The sequence below is a fragment of the Prorops nasuta genome, unplaced genomic scaffold, assembly GCF_024137725.1.
Source record: "Prorops nasuta isolate Cenicafe-Biocafe unplaced genomic scaffold, Cenicafe_Pnas_1.2 PNAS00008, whole genome shotgun sequence".
In the NCBI taxonomy this organism is placed as follows: domain Eukaryota; kingdom Metazoa; phylum Arthropoda; class Insecta; order Hymenoptera; family Bethylidae; genus Prorops; species Prorops nasuta.
Window position 1 is genome coordinate 8,827,357 of NW_027116805.1, and position 21,161 is coordinate 8,848,517.

The following is a 21,161-nucleotide window of genomic DNA, read 5'->3' on the forward strand; positions in this document are numbered from 1 at the left end:
TTTGGTACATAAATATATATTAATGCTGTGTGCGAACATGTAGTCCATATTTCATAGAAAGGCTGTTAAGGAAATTGAAAGAAAATATGTATGAGTGACTTACACGCGTATTTGTACGCGCGTACTTCTAATATCAAGCCAAAAATAAACGGCTCAACTAAACGGTACATTAATATAGCGCTCTGGAAAGCTCTCCGAGTCAGCTACAATAATATACAATAAAAAATAGGCGTGTGCCATTGAAAAAACTTGAAGTAACCTTTGCATGGCCTTCAGCACTCGACCAATGTCAAAGTAAAACATATCTCCGCTGAGATACATTTTTAAAAGTACTAAAAATACATGAAGAATCATTTTTGCAAAAAGCTCTTTGTTTCCACGCAATATAATGAAGGTGTGCGTCTCGAATACTTTTAAAATTCAATATATTAGTCTAGAAAAAAAATATAATTCCATAAGAGTAGAAATAAATGGGGATATATTAATTTAAAATAATATTAGATTTTTGCGTGTAGATTATTTCAGGTTGGAAACTGATAGAAGGATGAAAAATCATCGGTGTACGCGTGGCTTGATAAAAATATTCATTCAACCGGAGCGAGTTATGAATATTCATGCAGGGATCGGTGGAGATTGTGTTTCCGGTTGTGAGAATCAAAGGGCGCGCGTGTGAGTTTGGTTGGTCCAAGTTGAGCTTGCTTGTTTCGTGAATGGAATAGAAAAGCATAGTGCGATTGTATCAGCGCGGCACCGCCCTAGCACCGTCACCGTGTTCAATTCCTCGAGTCATCCTCGTCCAGCCATGAAGCTAACCAGACGCAAACTCATTCATGCGTTCATCGCTATTCGATTCCCTTACAATCTCTTCTTCACAAACAATACAAAATAACAATACAGAAATTTCATATGACCGAGTTTAAATTCAACCCCCCCCCCCCCTCCCGTTGTATGTTCCAATATCTCAAATATCGGCAAGATTATCAAATATATATATTAGGGTGGTCATTAAAAAAAAAAAAAAAATTTCGCGGATCCTTAAAAAATACTAGTATTCGATGAGAAACTAGAGTGGTTGAAACCTGTGGCCTGACAAATGATGGAAACACGTGCCTCAATGCGATCAAATATAATTTTCCAAGAATTTTACAGTTTTTCGCTGATAACTCATTAAATATTCGATTCTATGAAAAGATGTATATAAACTTTTCTCTGAAGAATTAAATTCTACACAATAAAGGTTCTATACATTTTTCTTCTAGAATGCATACAAATCGAGATATTCTTGAAAAATCAATCCTCTTGTTCGTTTATACACATTATATTGATATGTTTATATGAATAATTATTTTTAGCTTACCGTACAATTAACATATTTTATTAAATTAAGAGAAATAAAATGTGTAACTACAGCGAAATAAGAATAACTGCTCATATGAGCATATGTCAATATAATGTGTATAAACGAAAAAGAGGTTCGATTTTTTAGGAATATCTCGATTAGTAAGCATTCTAGAAGAAAAATGTATAGAACCTTTATTATGTAGAATTTAATTCTTCAGAGAAAAGGTTATATGCATCTTTTCATAGAATCGAATATTTAATGAGTTATCTGCGAAAAACTGTAAAATTCTTCGAAAATTATATTTGATCGCATTGAGCCACGTGTTTCCATCATTTATCAGGCCACAGGTTTCAACCACTGTAGTTTCTCATCAAATGCTAGTGGTTTTTGGGGATCCGTCAAACATTTTTTTTAACGACCAACCTAATATATACATATATATATATTTTGTTTTATTTGTCCGATTCATTCTTGTGATTCGATGTAAAGGCAGGTACAGTAAAAGTTACATTAATTGAAAAATGCATAGAATTAAGGTGGAATAAAGTAGAATGAAAATTGGGAATTATTTGGAAAAAAAAGTGTACATAGGTTTATTGGATTTTGTTGAATTGAGAAAGGCGTTATTTTCATTTGGAAATAATTTAGAAGAGACATTGGAGTGATTATTGGGAGTCTCGTTCCTTGCTGTCTATCCCGTTCTACTTGGGCTCGATTGTCGTTGATCGTACAGCAATCAAAATTCTGGTCCGACCAGTGCCGTCTAGCCAATACGTGACCATAACTACTTGCCGCGCAAAATTATTTGTGCGAGCGCTAGCGTGCGACACGCCAACCTACGTGTAACTATTCGTAAGTGGAAAATATTTCTTTATTACAATCGCAAACAATTTTGATGAAAATTTAGTTGGCTAGAGGAATAAATTAGACACAAGTGTTATGGAGCAACGTTTCAAAAACTACTGAGCAGTGTAGAATGATATGTATATGCACATCTATACATATATATATATATATATATATATATATATATATAAATGATTATACATGTTAATAATTTTGTTGAAAAAGAAAAAACTGAATTATATTTGTAAGGATGCAATATTAAAATAATAGAGTTGTATAAGAAAGCCTCTCGAGGGACTATGGGATATTAAATTAAAGATCGATAGGCTAGTTTAATCAAAGAAATTAATTGCTATGCCTTAGTTGGAGAGGCACACCTTTTCCAGTTAAGACTTTTAATTAATTAACTCTCGGATATGGACGCTTATTTATGAAAAAACTTATCAATTAACTCGGCATTTCATAGCAAATATTTGCACTTGGCAATAACCCGAATAATTCCACGAAACTTTCTCGAGTAGTCAAACTTTTCACTCCGAGCTAATCTATCCACGGTTTCTTTAGTAAGTAATTAAGGTTATTATTACACAACAATTGTTTATTTGCTTCATTTTAAATTATAACTTTTTAGAATATATCAAATACTTTATACTCGAGTTGAAATAATAAAATTAAAAAATCATGTCTTATACATTCAATAATTGTTTTGCACGCAATAATTTGTATGTTTTATACGTGACTCTGAAGAAAATTCCAAACACGAAATGAATTTAATGGATAAAATTTATGGTGATGGAATATTATTGATAAAAAAGATTTTCTTTTGCCGAACGATTTTTTGTTATTGAAGAAATGTACAGCTGCAGGCCTGTTCAGATTTACATTCGATTTAAACCAAATTGTTTCTGCCATTCAATAATCCTCTCGATATTGTTCGAAGAGGCTGAAAAGGCTTTTTCCAATAAGAGATTAAAACTTGCAACATTAAAACTTCTCCCTCGTTCGATCGCTTGACTCGGTGAGTTTTGCAATTTATCAAACGATTCTTCGCTTATTGAAATGCCAAGTTCAACATTGAAGGCGGAGCCTCTCTACCTTATCCTTACCATTAATATTGCGTCATTATAATAAGTTTTTTTACCTGTGCAGCGAAAATTTCAAGTTAGGCCACTAAAGAAATGAAAAGAAAGAAAGAAAGAAGAAAGAAAAAACAGAAAAATTCGATGGTAAGAAAAGCTTTATCGCTAATATCGCTCCGAGTCATTTTACAAGGACGTAAAACTTGAAAAATTCCTTTTAAAATCTTTCCTCAAATTTGGTCCCTTTATAAAGAAGGAAGGATAAAAGCCATAGAATGATTTATTTAAAGGATCCTAAATCCAATATCGGTCGAATAGCGATATCGAAGGAATATGCTAAAGAGCATCTTTCGTCATCGAAAGCTATCATCATTATAATATATCGTATCGCATCGGTTGAATATATAACCAAGAAATCTGATTGCATGGTGTCAAAATTTTCATGTCTCTTTCCGTGGTGAATGGTGCATGGTGCATGGTAGAAAGTTAAGTGGTAGGAAAATGAAAATAATGACGGCTGAATCCAATATTGGTTGAATCCTGAGAAGAGATCGAGGCACTAGAAGCTCTCCTGTTGATTGTTACGTGGATGGAATATGGAAAATGGGAAATGGGAAATGAAGGATTTTGGTGAATGGAGGGAATTGCTTGGGGAAGTCCTCTAAAGTATGAAAGATGAGGAGTCACACGCACACATAGCTCGAGCGCGAGAGGCAGCGCGGCATGGTAACGCGCCGCGCGTCTATTATTCCCGATCCGTAACAAGCGACCTTGTTTGTATTCCCTAGCTACGCGACACTTGTGAGAGACGTTATGCTTACAGCCTTTATTACTCACCATCCCCTCCCCCCCCCCCCCTACCCCCTCTTTTTCTAATATCTACCTACATACATACATGCAACATTAATAAATAGTAAGTCAATTATTTAAAAAATTAATAGTTTACAAAGAAACAACTTGTCTGCCAGATATAAAATGAGCCATATAAACGGATAAGAAAAAATAACGGATGCCGGATTACGACGCGACGTCGTAATCCGGAATAACAGGCCAAATTCTATGATCTGTGCTGCATGAGAATAGCCGATACACGAATTGTCGAGAAATCTCAATGGTTTCTGCGGTAGTTGTAACCGGTAACCTTCTTGAGTATAGAGCCTCGATGAGAAATGTTGTCCTTTCGAAATAGTAACGTGCGCTTCTTGTATAAATAACCTACAGAAGCACAGATCCACGTTTGGTCGCGGAGAGAGACGTATAATAGATATATAAGAAACAGATGTAATATAATATATAGTATAGAGGATTTTTATATATTTTCTCAAAAAAACTGGACAGAGGCTGGGGAATACAAAAAGAAATAACTGGTGAGAAACTCCCTTACGTTTTATCTAATCGCTTTTCTCCAGTTACTGTGGAATGTTTATACAAAGTATTTTAGCACAAAGGGGGGGAGGGGGGGGGGGGGAAGGACAAATCCCCCCTCCCTATTTCGCCACTTTGCCAATCGGCCAATTTGCCTTTCAAGTACCTCTTCCACTGAGATACACGTGTTTATACGCGCGCGCTCGGTTCATATTCATAACTATACATCTTGAGTATAAAGATCACCCTGTTTATTGGCGCCGAGAAAAATAAAGCTATCCTAACTGCTACAATTCACAAATCATATTACTTTTTTTACCACGCACTCATTGCTTCTGGTAATGTTACCAAGTTTAAAAATGAGATTATACATCCTATTATTAAGATTACAAGCGTTTCTTAAATTACGAATACAACTTACGGATTATATATATATATATATATATATACGATATGTGATGAAAATTGATATATAGATATTGGTAAAGGATAAAAGCTTGCTTTTTTAATATGTTGGCCGGGAAGAATGATCGATGTCAGTGGAAGAGAAACGTTTATGCTCGGAAGCTGCAACGATCGGTCTGTGCATGATCGTAGGAGATTTGACGGTAGCGCGGCGGGGGGCAGCAAGCACAGTACGTGCTGCAGGTCACTGGTCAGCCCTTTCCGATTCAGAGCTATATCTATGCGAATTGATTTGGTATTGGGAAGAAAGAGCGAGAGTGACGAAATGACATGGTTATACTTGGGTTTAGCGACAGTTTCCCTTCCGCCGCGAGTGGATGGATTATTGATCCAAGTTCTGGGACTGCGGGGATATAGCCGTAGAGGAAGGTACCAATATGCGCATGCCGCATCAACTCACCACCACACTCTTACTCAGCCTCCCATACAAGCATAAACACTTGTTCGCATTATGGTTACATATCACTCACCGGCTCTAATAATCACATAACGCAACGAAATATCAATTTCAATGGAGCCTCTCTAGCACACAATAATCTTATTTCATATGTTCTACCATAAAAATCACGCCAAGAATAATTCTTCTAATTTTCTCTTAGAGACCAACTTTACCGCTATTTGTTCAAACGCACGGGTGATTAAAAAATATATTGGTCAGTCGCGTTAAAATTAGGCCTATATATAGGTATATACACACACACACACACATCGTGAGAGTATGTCGAGAAAAAGTGGTGCGAATCACTGAAACGCCAAAGCCCATATAGGTGCCGATTATTCTTAGTGCAGACTGCAGAGTACTAGCTGTGAGCTTAGAATCGGTGGTAGCCAGACTCAAATACTCAGCTCGAAGATTTTACCCACTGTGCGTGTATTATCACGTTCATTTTCACGACATCCAATAATATTTCGATCGTTGAATAGAAGATTAATAATGAGGAGTGAAAAGATGGACGTTTCTAAGAAATATCATTCGAATAAACTGCAATGATCGCTTATACTATATGGACGGAGATATCGGCATTGGAAATTCTTCCCTTTGCGGGAAACGGCGATTGACAAAAAGGATCCGCTAGTTTTTTCCTACAAGGTCAATTGATCTAAGGAGAAATTCTGGAAGAATGGCCTCCTTTGAATGGTAAATATAAAGATCTAAAGAGAGCTAGGACTCGGGGTGTGAGTTGGGTTGGAAGGTAACCTATTGACGCGCTTTATGAAAAATTTTATTCACTCTCTTCGAATATATAGGTCAGCTATTTTCTTATTCATTAACTCACATCAAAGATTGGCTATGTTGATTATTGTCAAATTAACCTAGATGCTGCCGAGTCGTGAGTCTAGCTGGAAAATATCCAAAATAATGTCCTTTCTTAGATATCGTGTAAGTATATATATATATAGGCCAGCGAGAAATTAATTTTTATCGAGATAATGAAGCCATTGCTTTGGGAATAGGAGCAACTATATATAGCTTTAATTTTTCAGCAGGGCGAAGCAGATAAAGTAGAAGAATTCCGGGAGAGAGCTAGAGCTCTATATACATATACGTATGCTATTTCAATGGCGATTACACCCAGATGAGATCCTCGTTAATGGCTTACGCGACGGACTGTAGTATATAGTGCCTTGGATCGAAAGGTCGCATTTCAGGGAACGTATGGGCGAAATTCAATTGACTTTTTTTGAAATATAGCTTGAACGCTTATTGCATAATGTTCGCATCCATGTTTGAGCCTGGAAAAGAGTTCATTCAAGGTGACACCTTGCCTCATCTCTTCTCCTCGCGTACCTGAACAGATATAACTTTTCACCTGCATCCATTTAAAGTCATTTTACAAAAATTGATTAATAAATAACTTATGCAAACTATATATTTATTGAGCCTATTTTTATTCTACTCCTTTTTCAAATCAATCATACCGGTCTATAAAATGACATGTGATATTATTATTGATTGCATCAATGTTTCGTAACGAATGATCGAATCATTTAAATATGAAAAATATATATATACAAATTGTTCGAGTCACAAATCAAGACAAATAGGGATTGGGTTAGCTGGTCTATTCCGTTGAGTTACAAAAAGAATTTTGATGAAATATCGACAAGCAATTTGACTAGATTGAATGGGCCGATGATAAAAAGTCATTGAATAGATCTCTTTGGCTGAATTCCATGGAATAAATCGGTGGAGCGGTGAGATAAATTGCAAAGGATTCAAAAGAGTAGGCATGCATTTCGTATATATATACGTATAGGAGTCAGATATCAAGTCGGCGCGGGGCAGCGGTATCAATGTCGAATGTTCAGCGAGTCTGAACGGAAAAGCGAAACTGAATTTCAAGGTAGAGAATTTTTCTTCCCTCGGATTCGCATCGCTGATTGGCCTCCAGCTGACTTTGATATTGCACTAATAATTCCCGAGTAAGCAGGTATTTCCAAGTGTCAAACCCAAGGCCAAATAGTGATCATTTATTTCCTCAAACCCTTAGAAATAATACCTCGCTTAGCTGTGCAAGTATCAGAGAATTATCCGGACTGGAATTAATCTACCGATCCTATCGAAGAAGAGACTTCAACGTCGAAATTAGCTTGGAGAACAATGGTTCGATCCTTTCTGCCTTTATCGACGAAGCACCCAATGCAATTATAACAACATTCAGCATTTATTTCTTCCACCTTCTCCATTCATTATCACTAAGAACAGATATATATTATTTCATTTATACTATCTTAAAGCATAATCGCTATATACTACCATATTAAGAATGGATATCATATCTGCAATTTCTTATATATTTTAAGTTTTTTATGCCTACGTCTTCTTCTTCGCTTTAATTATATATAAGTATTCGTAAAATTCCAATGATGCAATTTATATACTTATCATTTTACGCTATTCCTTCGATCACTCATGGACATTTATTTTAATCTGTAAATATTGAATTATGTCGAGATATAATAAATATATATCACTTATTATGGCTTATTTATTCTTAACACATTATATGCCAGAATATTAATTTATCTTTACTTTATTGTACAGTAAGATTACTAACACAGAGATAGCTTGAGAAATGAAAAAAAAAAAAAAAAAAACACAACAACAGGAAAAATAGGTACCCCGATTGCAATATATACATGACAAAATCCTAAAATTCGTAAAGGAAGATTGTATATTTATAGTGAAATTTCACTTCTTGTTTTTTCCTTATTTCTTGATTCCAAATGACAATTTGGTCTGCGCAGCAGTCTCAACGCGCTGCTCGTAACTTTTAGGAGTTCCAGAGGGAAAAAATCGATAGCGAACCACGTCGTTCTTGCAAGAAATGGGGAACAGCCCCCTTTTGCTTTCTCTCTATCTCTATCCATGGAATTTATTTTCCCTAGGATTTCAGTTTCGATTTCTTTCTCTATTTCAATGCCAGTTGGAAATCATAAACGAGGAAAAGAGTAAGAGTACTGTTTATTATTTATAAATTTATATTTTTATTAAAAAAAGGAATATATTATATTGCGTTTGACAATGATATAAAGCATAATCAATAACGTTGGTTGGAGAAAATTAGTTGCAACTATCGGCAGCTTCGGATAAATAATAATTATAATCAATGGAGACGTCAAGTTGTACAGGGAAAGAGGCTCCTTTTACTATCTATGGAATTCATTTTCACCGGTACGGTGAGTTGTGGTTCCGTCACACGAGCGAGCGACGCGACGACGGGTCATCGGCTGAGAACTGAGAAGTTGAGAATACCGCGCGATTATCCTCAAGTACGTGCTCCAGCAACTAAACACGTACTGCACACACTCGCCAACAGCCAGACAGACATTTGTGCATGTACATGTGCGATACGTGCATCACATTCCTATCGCTCTACTGTATACATCAGATACAATCATGCATGCCTATCCTATCCCTATTCTCGCGCGTGTCTATGTGCTGCTAAAGATGTATGAACAATTACACGGTATACACTATATACAGCTGAGAGATCATTCTTGCTACACTGCAATAACCTTGAATTTATTTACAAAAATTCAGATATAAATAATAATAAGAATAAAGAAAAATCTTTATGATTTATATACAATTTTTCAATTCATTTTCACACGACGTTCTTTTATTATGGATTTAATTGGTCATAACATTACAAACTGCGTGCATCATACAGGATGTCACAAGAGTTTCCTAAACAACATCTAACAAAGGATATACATTTAAGAAAAAACAATATTTTATCAAAATTCATTATTATCTTCTTTCTCTCGATTTTACATTGAATGTTGCAGATGGATGTGTGTATATATATAATATACATGTAATTGTGTAAAATTTTTCTATGATTCATCTTTTAAGAGCTTTTCAAAGGCTACATACTCCGACAGTCACTATTCATGTTCAAGTAGCATGTGTAAGTTTACTATATAGATATTATCTGAGATTTTTCAGGCATTAAATGGACATGTAGAGTTTTCACGAAGAGAATTGCAAATGTTTTTTTGACACGTACACCATCCTTTATTCCAGCAACGGTATAGCCACGCCCAAAAGGAGAACGGATCCATCCGCCTAAATACGTAGGTTAAATGTTTCGCGATTTCGTCATTTCCTCGAAGGAATGCAAATAGAATTTATTATTCCCCACTTGCATTTTATTGCTCCCCACCCCACTCCCGCTCTTGCTCTTTTTCACTTTCATGCACTTTCCTCTCATGTCTCTCACTTCCAACTTCTTTTATTTTTCTTTGCACTGCTCTCAGTCCCTTCCTCTTTCTATCCGTCACTTTTTTTCCATTTCACTTTTTCCCCTTCAGTCCTTCTATCTTTGTCAGCATCCCCCCTCTAACATTAGCCTTTTTGCTATATTTCTCTCTTCCTCTCTTTCAACCATACACTTTTTCTCGCTCTCTCCTTCAAGATTTATCACTTTCGCATTAACACATATCAATTTTTCATATTCCTTCCTCGAAACACTCTGCATCTTATTGAAACCTCGTTCACCGAAAATCTCAAGCAAATATATATACATGGAGCAAAAAGTCAGTCTTATTTAATGCATTTCGATCGACCCTTAACCCCTTAGCTTACAATGACGTATGAGAGACGTGATAGTTTTTCGGGGCCAAACATAAACAAAACGTCTCAGAGACGTGGTAAGTCTACCGGCCCAAATATAAACAAGACGTCTCAGAGACGTGGTAAGTCTACCGGCCCAAATATAAACAAGACGTCTCAGAGACGTCCTTGGTGTCGCTTTTGGCACGCACAATTAAAAATTAAATCGTAAGGCAAGGGGTTAATTATCAGTTATATTGATTTTTATTTAATTTTTTATACTCTGCAGTGTTCGCAAATTATTACTTATATTAGTAGAGTTTCTCGCTCAGCTGTATATATATATATATAGAGCTGCGATGAAAATTTCGAGGGATCTTTACGCGTGGCTTTTCACATGGATCAATACGAATTTGTATATACAGTTGAATCAATTTTTCAATTAAAAGAATCGATTATCAATAATATGATGCATACGCGATATTTTTACTTGAATTTGGTCTAAAGCCTTTTTTTTCTAACGAGTATTATGAATATCTTACAGTTTGATATTTTGCTAAAGTCAATCCAAGAAAATTTAGGAATATATAGAAAAAAGATATATACGTAAGCCCGACTAGGTCGAATTCTGATTTAAATAATTAAGTGGTGGATATACTGTTATCAGCATAGGAAATCTACCCATGTTCGTGCGAATAGCTCGGCCCAACTCTGTCGAAATCAACTTTCATTTTTCTGTGTTTCCGGTGGCTAATACCCCTTGGGCAATAGGGGTTGAAAGGATAGAAAGGAAAAGGTAAGCGTATAGGAGTGTCTGAATGTTTAATGGCTATCCTGTGCTCGCAAAGTGCTTGAAAGATATACAAGGAAAACAGTTTTTCATTTTCCTAGAATCTTTTTATAGACACCAATGTATAAATAAAAAAGTTTTAATAAATAACTATTGTTTCAATTATTTCTGCATTTTTTACGAAGCAGATAAATTTTATCCAGTGGAGGAAAAAGTTTCCTTGAGAAGAGTTGTTTGAATATCTTTATAAATATTACAATTATATGATACGATATTCTACGCTAATTACCACAGATGTAGGTACATTTTAATAGAATTTCGAAAAAAAATATGTCTTAATAGATTACTATATTGGAAAAATTTGGAAGATAATCGTATCTTATATTAAGAAATGTTTTATTAATTAAATGATATTTTGCGTAATTTATACTTTATCTTTAAATATGTTATAGATTAATTTATTGCGTAGATAGTGATAACAATTAGTATGGACTACTCTTGGCTACGGGATGAAAATATCCAGTGATGAAACCTGCCTGAGAATTGGGATCGGAAGGGGAAAAAGGCAGAGAGAAAGAGAGAGAGAGAGAGGATAGAAAATGGTGGGTAGTCTGAATGATTAAACGTGATCCAGCTACCACGAAATTGTCCCGAAAAACCGCTCGTCTTTCTTTCAGACTCTTCTCAATAGCCATTATTGATCCGCACGAGGCACAGCTACCCCAGCAGAAACGAAATTACATCATTTTGCCAACAACTTACCCCAAGGCTTATTTTTTACCTTTAAATAAAAATCATGATAAAAGTTTCCCCTCGTTAAAATAGATCGAATTGCTTATTTTACTTTCTCAAATATCTTTCTTTTTAAAATATTCAATTCAATGATTTTGTTCTTGTGATTTTCATTTCTCACACTTTAATTCTGAATTTTATCCAATTTATGCACAATCAACTATACCTTCTAATAACTAAAGTTTTAGGTCAATTTTGTAATATTCTCTCTCAAGTGTCGCACTGTGATTAGCTAGTTTAACGATCATTAAAAAAATTTAGTAACCTCTTCAAATGAGACGTATACTCTTTTATGGACAATTAAAAAAGGTCCACGAGCTCTAAAAATCTGCTAAATTTTGCATTCTATTTTCCTCTGTTAGCTGCCTTGAATATTCTCAGTCTTGCCAGCCCCATGGGGAAATTAATTTTTCGAGGTCTCGACGAAAATGTCAGCTCTGTGGTTACGTCAAAGAGTTTAAAGTCAGCATGATACAACGTGTTAAAGAAATAATGCAATGTTGGAGTCTAAAAATAACCAATAAGAAACTTGTCTGGCGCAAATGTGGCACCGACGAAACAATAAAACAAGCGCTATGTACTCTCATTCCAGAAAAATGTTCAATAATTTTACCCAATCTTTCGCAACAAAATTCTTCGTTGCAATAATAAGTAGACACACAATTTCTCGTTAAATCCATTTCCATTATATTAACATTGCAGTTTTCTCTCTTCCTTCGCAAATAACCATTGTTATTGTAATGAGAAAAATCATCCTTAAATTCCTTTCCATCCTTCGATAACATTATCTCCCAGAAAACTTTGTTTGTAATAATAAAAGTGATTTTATTCTACGTGCATATACATATGTAGAAAATGACGAAGAAGAAAAATGTAAGAAATTATGTTAAAATTAGTGAAAGAGTTGGTAAAGAGTGAAGAGGGTATGATGAAATTTACATGGACCGAAGTGGAATACCAGTCAGATAGGGGATGTGTCAGATTAACACGTCAACAGAATAGGGTTAAAAGGGGCTGTTTACAATGTGCGAGAGAGGGATTAGCGTGTAAGGCTGTTCGCTTTTGACACGCGTGAAGCAGGCGACTGTGGAGAAAAACAGGCGTTATCGTTGAAGAAGAAAAAAAGAGGGTGGGGGGAGGGGGGGGGGGGTTGGGCAAAAGGGGAGCTTGAGATTGGATGCACCCAGTCATATCTGCCTTTAGCAACGGAGAGCCGCAAATGGAGCAGCAAATGTCGCGCGGGAATCCCCCTCCAGGGGCTAAAATTATCCGTTCAGGGAAGCCCGCCGCAGTCTTTCCTTATTTTTCTTGTTAACAGCAAAAACCGGGCCTCCAGTCATATAGGAGCTTTTAATTAATCCTTTAACGTCACCACGAATCTTCGTCTTGCACGCAATGCATCAAACGTGAAATTTACGCCAAACATAAATCGCTCTCGCCGCGCGCGATCGATCAAACTAAACTCTTTTTATATATAGATATATGTGTAATATTCTACCCTTATTAATCCTTAATACTTTTATTCTTTCTGTTGATGAATTCACCCAGTTTTCGCTCTGTTTTAATGCCAATTGGCAAAACATATACGTCGCTATTGATCTGTTGCAAACAAAGCGGATACGTTAACTGCTGACAGAATTACTATATATATATATATATAGCACGTTTAGTTAATATTCATTAACTGGTCCAACCTTAATACTGGTTTATTCATGGCTTAAGGCAGAATTTATGCCAGTGTGTGGTTATGGAGATCCCATATTATACATGTAGCAGCGTTACACTCTGAATATCATATCGAGTATTGTTGATAACCTATATAATCATCCTTTACCTTATTATGAAAAAAAAAACACATATTTAACTTTTGATTAACTTTCCGGTTTCTCCAAACTTATTATTTTATATACTCAGACAAATCTTTCCCTATATTTGTATTTTTCTTAAAATATTTTAACTTTACACCAAACTATAATTCTAGAATTTAATCGCGATGATTGAAGTTTGTAATTAATATATATTTTATGAAAAATTAATATTAATAAAAAAACTATCTTTTTCGTTCGTTTAATAAAGTTTCGAAATGACTGTATTGATTTGTTTCTTAAATTCAATCCATTTACTGCAAGAATATAAAGGATGTACAAGTCATAAGTATAAACAATCATTTTGTTTATTTACCACTACTCAAATTACAAGTAGTTAAAACAACTAGTCTGGAGATTAGTCCAGAGAGAATTCAGTCACAGTTTTACTTGTATCATTTATGCATGGATGAAAAGTTTGTCAAACAGTTGCGAGACTATCAAAAACTCTAGTATATCCCACGCAGATAGTCATTGATTATCAATCACCGTATGTTTAATTACATGTATCAAAATAGAGACAGTGTAACATTATGCATTTTGTACATAGATATCGTTACATCTTATTGCACAATTATGAGAAAAATGTTCAAGACTACCACCACCTCTTGCTATAATTAATAAACATCGAGAGTTACAATTAAATTTAATTGTTAATAATACTGTCGAAAAAATTAGCAGGAAAGATTCTACAAAGTTTATTTGTAAATGTTGCGTTTTGTATACGTGTGAATAAATTTATCAAAGAAAATACGAGGGGTGGAGAATCAAGTTTTTGAGATGCGGCATAGAAATGTTTGTCTGGCATGTGGAAAATGAGAGTCTTAGAAGAGAGGGGGTGCGCGCGTGAGATAAATATGAAATGTAAAAAGCGTTAATCGTGTATCGCTGGTGGGGAATGAACGAATTGGCGCAATGCGGAATGGCCGAACTATGCCTGGACACGCTCTTAAAGTTCTAATTAATTTTCATATATCAGAAACATAATGGAACGACGTACCCTTTGGACTTTTGCCATAAGACGTTGTCCCTTTTCATATTAATTTCAATTTCACATAAGAGAATCCAACTATATAAGGATAGAGCTAGTGAATACAGGGAAAGGGATGAAAATTGGATATCACATTGATGAGAGTGAAAATAATAGAACGGTATATTGCAGTGTTGTTAAATATATACATATATCTGTCGATGTGTGCGTTGAATAACTCGAGGCCGAGATTCGGGCGGGCCGCCTAGTAACAAGACCCTATGGAACTATATGGAAGTTGCTCGTATATGTACGGTGCGAGAGTCCAACAAACTCGAAAGAAATACTCGCAGGGGCTTCTCCTGTGCACACTCCACACAGAGTACTGCGTATACAGATAGATTTCACCAAACCGGAAGTAGCAGTGGGAGAACCCATCGGAAACCCATCGAAATCCCAGGAACACCCACTGGAGTGTGTCACTTATTTCGACATCCGCCAATACACGAATAAACGAATTCTTCATCATCGGCAAAAATTATTTTCTCTTCTCTTATTTCCGCCATAGAAAAAGAAAAACTCTTTTAAATGTACTTCATTAAAATACTCGCAATATAATCAATTGCACTTAGAGCCTGTATAGGAGAACACTGCTTACATCTCATATTCCTGTCGTACAATTTATATATCAGCACGATAACATTTGCATCTAGCAAAGTTGCTTCCACAATAAGAAGAAAAAAATCTTCGATTCGCACCATACAATGCCACTTTCCGTAATCACAACGAACAGCCATAAATATGTAAATTTCAATGCTTCTAAATGTTATTCTGTTAAGAAAAAACCTTTATCCAATATCATTACCACTCCTTCTCCATATATGTAACATAAAGAAATATGCATAGAAATACAGGGAGGAAGGATGTCTCCTTGAATTTTTGTTACATAGCTGTGTGATATGTGTAATATTTCTCTCTCTTTCATTGATTTTCTTCCTCCCTTTAGCTTAAAATTGTTGTTTAAGGTGAAACAGTGAGAATGACGAATGTTTCCGAGGCCTTCTAGGAAAGTTGTTTCGAATGGAAGGTAAAGGGCGTGCAGAAGTATAGTATTGCTATAATTGTATAACGAGCACTAACCTTTAGCGAGCCTATTTAAGATGAGGTCCTTGTGTTGTGCGGTGTGGGGTTCCGGAAGCACCACGAGAAGGTAACATCCGCTGAGGGGGGAGGGAGGTGGGTATTGTTGGTGCTGTTGCTGTCCAACTGGGGTCGCTATGGTCCCAGGAACAGGAGTACTGGGACTTTCTCCTACGTTCTCTGAAGTTGTACCTGTGCTCGTTAATTGTTCACCACCGCCATCCCCTTCTCCCCCTCCTCCCCCGTCCCCGACGGGATCATTGGTGCTCATTGCTGAAAAACACACCCAACTTTTAAATACTCTACTTTACATTTTTCTTCAATTGTGACAAAACTAATCTTTTAAATGATCACCTTAATACTATATATATACAATAGAATATTTATATTTTTGTTAAAGTTAATCCCTGATGATTGATACACAATGCATAATAATTATTATTTATTAATACAAAAGTATATAACTTTGAGGTATGTCATTTTATGAATTTTTTACTTTATAATTTGCTGGTTTATTGGAGAATATCACACTTGAGTGGAAAGTATCATTTGTAACTGTCTGGGGATTATAACGTAACGTTTCTTAGAAGAGCGAGAGAATTCACACAATTTTTTTTCTCTCCACGAAACCTTGAAAAAGCAAAGAAATCAAGTGTAATACGGTAAATATATAGGTCCACTTTTCTAAGGAAAGACCTAGATCATCGATCACCTCGTTCGATATAGGAATTTCAAATATTCGACTTTCTCAAATTAATAATAATAATATATATTAAAATTAATATTAAATGTTATAGCGATATTATAGGTCGATTTTCATTATTATTTATCCGAAACGGTAAATCGCGTTCACCGAGACTGAAATTAACCCACATTTAGCAAGCACGAGTTCAGTTTTGTCAGCTGGTTGATAACTCCATTAACTACCTGGCTATATAGTTATGCCCGACCAAGTATAAACAGCCGTTAGAATCGTTTCCTGGATAAAAAAAGATCTCGAGCGAAAAATTTAGGTTGAAATACGAAATTCGTTAAAAATTTTAATTTAATGACGAATTTAGACATTCTTGAACAGAAAAAATTAATGAGTAAAAATTAACAGGAGTTTTTAGATTTTTAATTAAGTAAATTTTTAAGATATAAAATAAATCTGATGTTAAAATTCGCAATGCTAAAAGCCACAATTAAAATGCAATATTTTATTTAGTAAAGATTATGAGAGGAGGAAAAGCTGGAATATAAAATTTGGGAGGAAGAAGAATCTGGGACAAGAAAATCCTGAATAAAATTCAAGAATAGGGTCAAGATAATAACTCTCGACAAAAGTCAAAGAAAACTATCACGATAAGTATTTGAACAAGATCATAAATAAAATTCAAGGGTAAAGTTCAAGGAAAGACTAAGTCGTAAATTTTAGGTAAAAACCATACAATGAAACCCCTGCATTAGAAAAGGACAATTTACACAGGAGATAACGCAAGGAAATTTCTATAATATAATTTGCCGAAAAAGTTTTCTCTATATTAAACACCAGAATTTTTTCAACGCAAGAAACGGTTTGATTTACTAGAATAGATATAGAGAGTAGGTGTTTATGAAATAGTAATAATTAGTTTTTTAATTAAAACTTTTCCAATAGAATTTTTTTAAAGTTCAATATATAGAATGGTTGTCTTGTAAAAAAAATTGTTTATTTCTCGTATTTGGTATTCATTGGTGCGTTAAACTTGCTAGGTTGAGCAATTTTATTGAAAAATCTGACATTGATAGCGCGCAAATAGAGAGAGAGAGAGAGAGAGAGAGCTGCTTTTCTTGCATTACTTTTATTTCATTTTTTATCATGCTTCTTGAATTCACTGTAGTGTTACATACGTCACCTTCAAAAACTATAGACTACTGTCAAGTCCACTAATCATTTGCCCAAACTAACATAATTTGTCAAGCGTTCAGTAGCTCTCTCTCTCTCTCTCTCTCTCTCTCTATGTGACCAATAAAAACAGTCTTTCAATTAAATAAGCTAATTTAAAGTAAATTGACTTTGAAAAAGTGAGCTATCAATCTTCTCGAGTAAATAATAGTGGTGCCTCGACGGTGGCAACAATTTTAAAATTTGTTATAATTAACAAAATTTTACTTTTACAAAATATTCATTTATTCGGATAATCATTGAATTCAGTATTTTTGAGAAAAACAAAATAATTATATTTGATTATAATATTCTAGGTTATAAATTGACATGGGTTTAATTAAAATGCAATTGTACTTATTAAATCTGCTATGGAGCACAGTATATAATATTTGGTGTTATCCTTTATTCTCACGACACAATTGTCGACACATATGTAGTGTTCAACAAATGATTAACGAACAGTCTGCTTAATCTAGATTATATCCTCTGTGACATTATCTACCCCTGCATTTTTACACGAGAATTAGTTTTACCACAATTTTTCATGTATTTTTTCCCATACAAACCTTTTTAACGTAACTGAAGAGAGCAATTTTAACCACTTTAATCAGAATCGTACCCACGTACCCATGACACTAACTATCACGATATTGAAATACAGTTTTTTATGGTAAAATTGTTGAAAGTAATTCCCTACCTGAGAAAAAACTTTTAATATTGATAATAAAACAAAATAACTTTTATTAAGCATGCAATTATTTGAAATTGATAGAATTAGTTTTTATGAAATTTATATTACTCTTAAAAAATTTTATTGAAACGGCGAGTTGATACAGTGGAGGCCTCGGTAAATAAAATATAGTAATTAAGAGAAAAAAGGAAATTGATAGAATAGCAAGAGTGTAGGCGAAAAATGGGTATAGAAGTGGAAATATCAGGGTTAATTTTCCAACAAAATATCTTTGGTGCTTGTAAGTCAGCCCTAATTTAGTTCAGCATGGTGGCTACACTTGGGCTCTATAATTTATAGCTTATACTCCCTCATGCGGGTGTAATTTATGGACAGTAAACGCTCCTTTCATGGAACAGATATGATCATTAACGAGAGAACTTGTTACATATTAAGATTTCAGCTCTTTTCCTTAGCAACCCACAAAAATATTTCAAAATGTCTAAATAAAATCTTTAACTCCCGATCGACCCCTTCGTCTTAACTCCACCAAAATTCTTTCGAGGATTCAATAAGATATAATTATTGCAGACCATTTTTGAAGGCAAAATAGAAAGATTGATTGCATGTTGTGTCGTAACGATTATTGCGTAGTAAAAAAATAAAGAAAAAGAAAACATGAACATTAAGGAGATTAACGAGAAAGTTCGTTGACGATTCAGCAGGCAAGCTTGTAACTAAGCCGAACGTCGATGAAACCATAGAAATAAAAGCTGAACTGTCGACTGAAGAGACAGAAGGTCGTAAAATAAATTTTCGAACGGAGAAAATTCTTTGGGTTCAAAAGGTACGCAGTCTATATCCGCACCAGAATTTATCGAGTCACACAAAAGAATTAAATATTGAACAATGAACAAAGATAAATAACATTAAAAAAAACCATGTTATATTTTTTAAAAACAAACGGGAAAAATGAATTCTACGCAATATGACTCAAATAATAATACAGTGGTTAAACATAAAATTAAAGGCACAATAATGAAGAATATAAGCAAAATTCAGGATTGGCGACAAACGACTAGATTAAACAAATAATAGTATTGACACTAAAAAGAATAGGAGAATTTTCGGATAAAAAAGAATACAATTTTATGAATGTCATTAAGGATCGGATGATGAATATTGTCCTGCAAATTTAATGAAAGAAGCGTAAACTGATTAAAGAAATGGGTTATCGGTGCGTTATAAATTGATAAGGGGCAATTGGGGAAAGATAAGGGAAGTGAAGCTGACCGGTGATACTCGAGATGCGTCAAGGACGAGTTCTATTCTGCAAATTTAATGCGATAGGTCCTGACGCGCGATCTTGGCAGACAGCATTGCGCAGGATTTATACTTGGCGTTCGGTGAAAAGATTCGAGTTGGCGGAGACCGCGAGCAATGCGCAGGACCCAAGCCGGCCTGCAAAGGCTCTCTCTCTCTCTCTCTCTCTCTCTCTCTCTCTCTCTCTCACTCGCTCGCTCGCTCGCTCCCCCCCTAGATCATTGATCCAAATTTCCAACTAACGAGAAAACCATTCCTAAGAAAAGCTTCTCCTCCCTCCAGAACCAATAAACCAATAAAGATACAAATCCTATATATATATATAGACAATTTTATTAATAAAATTAAAAAAAGCCTTCTTTCGTATATCAATTTTCAAAAATTAATTTACATCTAGGTACATATTGTGTATAGATAATAAAGAATAAAAATTAGAATATATAATAATGTTTATATAGATATATGATTAAAATATCAGCTTAAAAACAGTTGTGTTTAGTGCAAAAGTGTTTGGGTAGATTGAGCAATTGGCAGGATTTATTCCACCGGATCGCTAAGACTAGATCATTGACCCACATTCCTGATAGGCTATTGTAAAAAATAACCCGGTAAAGGATTTCTCTCCCAAGGTCTATACCACAATAACTATCAACGTTTTATATAACTAAAAAACTTATTTCCCAGGCTGCACCAAATTTATATCGTATAAATTTTAATAATATTTGCATTATTTTAAGTTTGTCAAGAGTATAGCTATAAATTTTCTCGTAATCCACTTGAGAGAATTACGAGAGATTTGAGATACTAGGAAAACAAATGGAATTATTGAAGTGTGTATTTGAAGAGTTTAACCTTTTGAAGAGGTTATAGGGTATTCCCTGGTCTCCCGATAGAAGATTCATGACCGGGAATACCGGCTTCCGTTTCCAGGACATACGTCCTGTCAAAACTCCTAGTTTCCCTTTTCACTAACTCTATCGTGACCTAGTCCTGAGAGAATGGTGCCAGAAACTGGCCTCGAGGAATGCCAAATAAAAAATTTATTCATCTTTTATCTAGGGGAATTTTAAAAATTCATCAGATATATTTCTGCATTTCTCTCCGAAATATTTTCCTTGAAAAAATGGCCTTCTTTCGCCAAAAGTCAGCGTAACTCCATACCTTTAAGAGCTCTCTTATTGTGATAATAACTCAATTTGTTGATCTACTTCGGTCTTTTAAGGATTAGCCTCTATAAGTATATATATGAAGGAATAAAATTTACTTATGACTCGTTTAGAGGAGCGAGGAAATCAATTGTAATTTCTATACAATAGGCCTGTAATTTTCTTCCCAGATCATTTCAATCGAATCGAACTTTTTATTAAATTTATCAAAACTTCTCGTCCTGCAGGCTCACCCACTTAGTCCTATTCGAACCAAAAGATATATAGAGCCAGAATTTAAAATTTAACCATTGTAGGACTGGCTTGCACCTTTATTGAACGAAAAATTCATCGGATATTTTCGATTCCAAGATAAAGTCTAAAGCTGCAATACTTTGACT

At 34.8% G+C, this 21,161-nt stretch overlaps 1 protein-coding gene across 1 annotated transcript in view; it reads right to left on the reverse strand.

The window, feature by feature from the left end:
• LOC136775735 (microtubule-associated protein futsch-like) overlaps positions 1–21,161 on the reverse strand; it is a 57,139-nt gene that overhangs the window by 33,996 nt on the left and 1,982 nt on the right. Inside the window, exon 2 of the mRNA XM_066730765.1 lies at positions 15,714–15,986. Coding sequence (XP_066586862.1) covers positions 15,714–15,984 — 271 coding nt within the window. The 5' untranslated portion in view covers positions 15,985–15,986. The remainder of the gene's footprint in view (positions 1–15,713; positions 15,987–21,161) is intronic.